Source organism: Lipophrys pholis (genome assembly GCF_963383615.2).
Source record: "Lipophrys pholis genome assembly, chromosome: 17".
NCBI classification, from domain to species: domain Eukaryota; kingdom Metazoa; phylum Chordata; class Actinopteri; order Blenniiformes; family Blenniidae; genus Lipophrys; species Lipophrys pholis.
The window spans coordinates 3,879,994-3,887,671 of record NC_137643.1 but is presented as its reverse complement, the minus strand read 5'-3'; the positions used below and the strand labels follow the sequence as shown (position 1 = coordinate 3,887,671).

General features: G+C 47.5%; 1 protein-coding gene across 1 annotated transcript in view; it reads right to left on the bottom strand.

The window, feature by feature from the left end:
* macf1a (microtubule actin crosslinking factor 1a) overlaps positions 1-7,678 on the bottom strand; it is a gene marked incomplete at its 5' end in the record, with an annotated part of 210,032 nt that continues 202,354 nt past the window's right edge. Inside the window, 7 exons of the mRNA XM_080485773.1 lie at positions 1-731; positions 870-978; positions 1,639-1,761; positions 2,571-2,788; positions 4,698-4,760; positions 5,366-5,483; positions 6,163-6,180. Coding sequence (XP_080341899.1) covers positions 484-731; positions 870-978; positions 1,639-1,761; positions 2,571-2,788; positions 4,698-4,760; positions 5,366-5,483; positions 6,163-6,180 — 897 coding nt within the window. The 3' untranslated portion in view covers positions 1-483. The remainder of the gene's footprint in view (positions 732-869; positions 979-1,638; positions 1,762-2,570; positions 2,789-4,697; positions 4,761-5,365; positions 5,484-6,162; positions 6,181-7,678) is intronic.

The window sequence follows — 7,678 nt, the reverse complement described above, 5'->3', positions numbered from 1 at the left end:
CCTGAATGTCTAAGCCTGTATTGTTGTTGTTGTTGTTGTTGTTTTGGTAGCCATGGCGGTGGTGGCGGTGGTGTGGCCCCGCCTCTGTTAAAGTGTATTTCTGAGGTGTGAAGCAGTGACAGATGTGTGTAACACAAAGTAAGGCAGCATCATGTCAGATCAATCCTTGTTTGTTCCTCGCTGATGGGGAACGTCGGAGAAGGAGCAGGAGACTGGAAGGCAAACGGGGGTCGCTTCTTAAAGGGGTGAAGTGGGTGTCAAACCCCCCCACACATCAGATCTCTCCTCCTCTTGTGCAGTCGCTCTAACACGGGGGAAAGAGTGAAGAGGAGTCGCTGGGCGTGTCCGCCTCCTTCTCTCCCCTCTCTACTTTAGTCATAGTGCACAAATTCTGGTCAAGCCCTATGGATGGATGGTCCGTTTGCTGGTGCACCCACTACGGCTGGAGACGGCGCCCCCTCCCCGGATCGCTGTCGTTCCAAGTTATTTCTTGGCAGAGCCGGTGGTCTTTGGGCTGGGCGCCTTCTTGGAGATGGTGGGGATCTTGGAGGGTTTGGCCCCTCCGCCCGGCCGTCTCGGGGTGTCTGATGTGTCGGAGCAGACGGAGCGAGCGTCCTGGAGCTCCGACGCATCTGAGGCGTCGCTGCCGCGGCGACTGCTAGCTCTGCTGCCGGCGCGGCTGCCGGCTCGACTGGTCGGCCCGCTGGCTGTGGACGCCCCTCGCTTTGGATCTGACATGAAGGAAAAACCACAATAGATGTCGGTTCTGTTCTCTTTGGAAATGTGACAAGTTTTTGTGTGTTTGTAGAATAAAACTGTAGAGAGAAGAAACTCTGAGAACTTAACAGTGAGGAGGACGAGTGTCTCACCGGTTCGTGACGGTTTGCTGGTGTGTGACGTTCCTCCGTTCTCTCCCGTCAGTGAGCCTCGGCTCGAGTGGAACGGTGGTCGCTTCAGTTTGGACCCCGACGGCGCCCCCTGCAGGAGCAATCAAATATCAACTAAACCACGACTAGTTTCTGAACATCACGTCGAACATCAACTCATTTACACGACGACAAACAGCCAATCACAGACACACAAATATTAAAAAATGAAAACTAAACACAAAGACTGACACACTGACCACTCTGCTTTCTATAAACTACATCACCAGCCAAATCTACAGGTTTTTTTTTAATTCCACAATAATCTTGTTTTGTGTTTTTCAAAGTCTTCCATAGAAATATCAATGTTTTCGTCTAATCAACACCGAAACCCAAATGGGATAAATTTTCTGACACATGAAGCCTCAACATTCAGCTGAAAAGCACAAGAAGTGTTCTTCAGTGTCATTAACGAAGCCGTTTATAACTTTACAAGTTGGTGCTTTATTTCCATAGAAAAAAAATATTTTTCTTAAATGTGGTATGAACACAGAAACTAAAATCTTTTAGGATCTTCTGACAACAGATATCCTCCCTTGTGGAGTTTAGATTTGAACTTCAGCACAACATAATTATCTTTATTAAAAACTGAAAGAAGCAGCTCCTACGTAGCGGGACGTGAGCACCCGGGAGTGTGCGTTAGTGCATTAGGGGTTCAAGTGGGGTGGGTGGGGGAGTGGGGGAGGAGGTGGGAGGGGGGTGAGTGTGTTACCTCATGCCCAGGAGTGCTGTGGTTGTGACCGAGGTCTGGGCAGCAGTGGCATTTGGTGGGCGTTGGAGTTTTACTGTGTGCCAGCCAGGGCTTGGCATAGTCACGAGAGTGGGTATGGGAGGACTGAAGGGAGGAATGGAAGGAAGGAAGGAGGAAGGGAAGGAGGAAGGAAGCAAAGCAGCGAAGGGGAGGTGCAAATGAAGGCAGAGGGGAGTGAAAGATGGAGGGAGGGGAGGGAGTGATTGGATGTGAGGGAGTGCAGCAAAATGGTTTTTTTGTGTCGCAGATGATTTTTTATTTTTTTTTTAAACCAGCAGTGCAGGAGGGACATTTTGAATCCAGGTCAGCAGGATGAAAGGAACGAGGGGAAAAAGGCACCAAGATGAAGAAAAAAACAAAGAAAAAAATAAAAATTCACGGTTAAGGATGCAGTGATTTCTGACAACAGGATGACAACAGATGAACAATGTGAACAAAAATCCTTAGAAATACACACAATGTCACAAATGGGACACTGACAGAAGTTCTTTAACACAGTAATAACGTGACAAACACCACTGACACATGAAAAACAACAAGGAACAGACAGCAGATTTCTCCTGAATATGATGACGTGTTCATTGACTTGAGTTTTAACAGGATGAACGCGACAATGTGAGACACTGAGGATTTTCCTTCATAGTCTCAGTAATGTGAGATGTCAGTGTTGGCCTTCATAAATGTGCGTCACTTTTGAGTGAATCTTTCAGTTTGGCAGATCATGTTTAGTCTTGTTTACATCAGACTGATGTGAGTGTTTATATGCACCAACAATCTCAGGCCACTTCAAGTGAAGCTCGCCAGAAATTGGCAAGAGACTCAAAACGCGTGAGGCGTCTATCTTGGTGACCAATCGTAGTTCTTGCAGCTCCTGAAACATTGGCTGCTCTTACCCTGGATGATGCCGAGGCGGTTGGTGTGGCCGGGGCTGAGGGGGCAGATGGGAGAGAGGCGCCGCTGTGCGAGGCCGAGGAGGAGGAGCGGGTGGGCGAGGCGTTGCGAGAGCCCGGTTTGGAGCGCCGGCCTCGGGAGCGGAACGCCGCCAGACCCTGGGAGGTTACTTCAGGAAGGATGAATTTCTCTCTCAGCTCCAGGTTGGTGCGACCTCGAGCTGCAGCGACACAGACAGACGGACGGAGGGAGAACCAAGACAAAAGTTAGCTGCACTGACCACCGCAGGCTCAGTGTTTCCTCCAGCAGGGGGCAGCAGAGGCAGCGAGCAGAGTGAGGGAGAGAGTCGGTGCTTCCTTGGCTGCAGCCTTCAGAGTCGGTGCATGTTTGGTTTGAGAGTGCACGTGAGCGGAGCAGATGTTTGGAGGGGGGGGGCCTCAGAGGTTTAGGAGGTTGTAAGCGCTCTTTGGTTAGGTTGTCTGTGTGTGTGTGAGTGCAAAGGGAAGAGGGCGTTAATCTCATACGCAACGAAAGTCAGCAGCTCGTGTGATCAGGATTTGGAGACACATCACTTCTGGTTTTTGAGTGACTTCAATAGGTTTTAAAAACACTGTGTGACACACTTTCATTGCGTATTTACATCTGAGAGCACTGATAGCAAAGCACAGCCTCTCCTCATTTTTTTCCACCTCGAAGCTCATCAATTGTCAGTCGATCTCTACTTCTTGCTGCAAAGGAGCAACTGAGCTCTGCTGTGTCTATACACAGTGTGTATAAATACTGGTGGGGGTCATGCCTGGTTGATGCTCAGCAGGAGAGAGCCCAGAGACTCAGGGTTTCTCCCTTCTTCAAAAAGACACTGAGCAGCATTCTTGTACAGAAATTAGTGCAGCAGCCTCAGCAGACAACAACAAGCCTGGAGAAGCCAGCCACGGGGAGAGAGTGAGGAGAGTGAATGGTTCAGGAGAGACTCAAATAACAGAGAAAGGATGAAGAATTCAGAGTGTGAATGAGAGAGAGGAGGAGGGAGTCGAAGGCTGCAGATCGCTGTAGCAGCAGTGCAGCTTCAGGCCTCGCAGCAACCCAACAGCAAGGCCATTCAACGGAACGGGTGCACCCTGCAATTATGCTCCCCCTCAAAGCCAGCCACCAAGGTGCACCCTGTAATTGTGTCTCCCACCAACCAGCCATCACAGTTAAAGGAGCCGCGGTGGAAGCCAGCGTTATTAGAAAACCCAGGCTGGCCACGCCCAGGTCTGCACACCGTCTCTCTGGAGGCCATGAGACACTTTTTACTCTCTTCAAACACACAAATACAAACTAGCAAAGTCCACCGTGGCAATGGAACAATTGTTTGGTTTGACGCATTTTACTTACATTTACTTTTACTTACCAAGTTTAATCTAGTTCTTTAAAAAGACCAGGGCTTGACCAAGTCATGCTTTTATCGTGAGTGAAGATAGCGTGATGCAAACATGTGGCACACAGACAAGACCGACACACAAACCTGACCAGTTTTAAACACACGCACATAAACACAGATATATGTAGACAGTCAGAGAGGACAGCTGAGTGTTAACAATGGAGGCTGACAGACTGATGAAGAGTGAAAGAGATGGCGTGAGAGACCGAGAGGAAGAGTAGATACCTCGGCAGCAGAAATAGCCAGGAGTGACTGTCACTAAGAGACACAAGAGACAGTGTGAAATAACGGCATGCTCGTAGTGGAATGAAGAAACACACACAAAGATACCACTTCTCCCACCCACCCACCCACCCACACACACACCCCCACCCACCCACCCACCCACACAGAGACACACAGACACACAAAACTAGTGACCGTCCTGTAACGCGTTTCAGTCAGGAGGATTTCTGAGGTTGCATGAGCTGCGACAGCCAAAAGGAGGTCAGGAGAGTGAGGGAGACACAACGTTAGTCAGGTGATCACAGTCAGCAAGGCACAGCGACAAGGCCAAACCAACAAACTGAAGGAGGAGAGGAACGATGATGGAAGAGAACAAGAAACCCGGCGGAGAGACTCCAGGAGAAAACAACTCAAAACAAACCGGATGGAGGAAAGACGGGCAGTTAGGAGAAAGCGTGAGAGAGAGAGAGAGAAGTCCAACCTATACGAGATGAGATGGAGCTACTGGAATCGGAGCGGAGGATCTTAAGTCCTGGATGTTGCACTGAGGAAAGAGAAAGGGGGGAGAGGGAGGGAGGGAGGAAGAGAAAGGGGGAAGGAAGAGGAGAGAACTGAGGACCATGCACCATGCAATACTGCAGTTTAATTTCAGACAGCATGAAGAGTGGATAGAGACACCGAGGGGACAGTAGAGATGGAGAGATCCTTCAGAGAGAGAAAGAGATGGAGAGAGAATCACGACTCCCGAGGAGAACGACAGATACAACGATGCCAGCGGAGAGAAAAGTGAGCGGGTGCAGCAGATCGCTGCTTCACCTGCTGACAGACAACGTGACAAAGGTTTTAGAGACGCCAAGGTTTCCCTCAATGTGTGTGTGTGTGTGAGAATAACTTAAGGACATGAACCCTGCAATGATTCTAAAACTGTGGCATAAACACCACCAGTGGCACCTCACCGCCCTCTAGTGGTGTGCGAAGGAAAAGCAAAGTGTAAGTTTTAGACATTGATGAAGGTCAAATAAACACAATTATTTAGTATATGTAATTAATACTATCTGATGTCTCTTCTATCCGTGTGTGTGTGACGTTGGGTGGGACAGAGTGGGAGAAGTGTGTGTTGTTGAGTTTAGTTCTGTAAACGCCTCTCACCTCTGCACGGGTCATTCTTCACCAGAAACTCGTCCAGAGCCATCCAGCCTCCTCCGACTCTCACCATCACCGTGCTGCGCAGAATCCTCACCAGACGCAGCTGCTGAGAGTCTCCGAACTGAGGAAGTCCAAAGAAGAGGTGGAGAACACACAATCAGTGAGTAAAACGACCATTAGATAACTGATTTGATTATTCTAGAATCCCAAACGATCAACTCTACTTCATGCATCAACAGAAAAAAAAAAAAAAGTCATGCAAAACTTGAGGTGTTGATTTTCAGCCCGGTTCACCCAGCAGCTCACATATCTACAGACGATCATGTAACGGCTTCAAATCAGGATTTTGATTCCTGAAATGCTCGCAGCAAAGCAGATCTCCACAGCCATTCCAGCCCCAGAGGAACTTTCTGGATCTCTCCCTCCAAGCAGCGTGATTTACTTCCCAGCTTCAGTCCAAAGCGCTCTATACATCACTCAACCACTAATTACCACTTCAGCCATGTCACCGTCACCGGCTTCTCATTGTGCAATTTGTCACTTTAAACACCCAACAAATCACAGCAGGAACACTCGAGGACGGGAAACCTGCTCGCACGCTCCGAAGACACAAGGAAGTGCTTCTTTCAGAGATGCAGCTTTTTTAAAATGGTCAGAGTGACGACTAAAATACTATTGCAATGCCTCAGAAAGTGTGTATCGTCTTCCACACAAAGCTGGAATTGCACTTCTTTGTTTCTTCTGAACTAGCGAGCAGATTTCACGACTTCATTCACAGCAGACGACTCGCGTTACTTTACCTGATTTCCGAGGAAGAACTACAATAAATCCCGGAGACACGGAGCAGAGGAACACAAGGAGAAAGAAAAAGAGCAAGAATGAAACAACACGAACTGAAAACTGATTTATATGTGAACAACGTAGAGCTGCTTCTCATCTCCCGTTAGTGGTGACAGCAGAAAGGTGCGGTGGATGTGGCGATGAAGGCGACGTGAACATGTAGTTTTATAAATCTGGTGGTGATGAAGGTGGTGAGATAGAGGTGAGAAACAGGGTTGCCAGGTCTGTTTATTTCTTGTGGAACCGGGTTGATGTGATCGGTTGAGTGAGCAGAATCTGCAGTTGTGCTGCTGCCTGCAGGGGGCGCTGTGAGACGGGTTTGCAAATCCTCCACACATCTCTCCACATCATCCTTTGTGTCTTATTGTTCAGCTACTCTGAAATACATTTTCGGTTAATGATTGATAAGCTGGTGTAAATGATTTTATGTGGCGTGCGTGAGACAGAGCCGTAGAGTACCACGCTTTTTGTCCATAACATTTGTAGCCCGGTCACGTTGAATGTTCAGAAATACATCAGTTTAGTAAGAGGATGTTTGGAGGCGAAGGAACTATTTAGAATAAAAAAAGCTTTAACTTCTGGCAGACTGAATAATTCTCAAGTTATTTCAGATGGAAAGTTCTGGTTTTGTCTTTCAGACCTGGCAACACGGGTAAAGACAAGAACAGAAAAGAACAAAAAATGCAGGTAGACACACACACTGTATACACACACACACACAAGCACAAAGACGGAAATTAGTTTCCTCCAGTGTCCTGCAGCCTGACACTGGATATCATCACCCAGAGGATGATGATGGAGTGGACATACAAACTGCAGCAGTGATAGTGACGGCCGATCCTGGAAATTCTGCTGAAAACTGTCACACTGAGTTTATGTTGTGTTTTAAAATGCTGCACAGACACACACAGGCTGCTGGGAAATGATTATATTCATCTAAGCTCAAAATGTAGCTGTAAGATGAGCCCGAGGGACTATTGGTTTGTGTGTTGTTATCAATAATGTTTATTCAGACCCATTTGAAAAATGTCACAAAATAATGCAGCCAAGTCTTAGAATATCCTTCAGCTACACTTGTGTGTTTCGGTGAATCTCTTCTGAAGAGTTAAAAAAAGATGTGTAAAGTCCCAGAACGCCAGTGTGTGTCTGTGCCGACACGTTCACGTATTACTGTTGTGAAGAAAGTCCTGCAGAGCCGTGAGAGGTTACAAACATGTTAATGCATTAATGTCACAATATTATGATGACACGTATAAATACACCATGATGCCATGATGTGAGATGAACACACTCAGACTCACACACACACACACACACACACGAAAAATGCTGTGAAGTTACTCTGAGGAGTTAATGGATGTGAATTCAGCTCGTTAGGAATGAGACATTTTCTATTCATCAGAAGTGGCTCAAACTGGATTAGCAAGTGATTATTTGGCAGTTCACGATTCCTCTATGTTGCAGTTCAAGTTAATT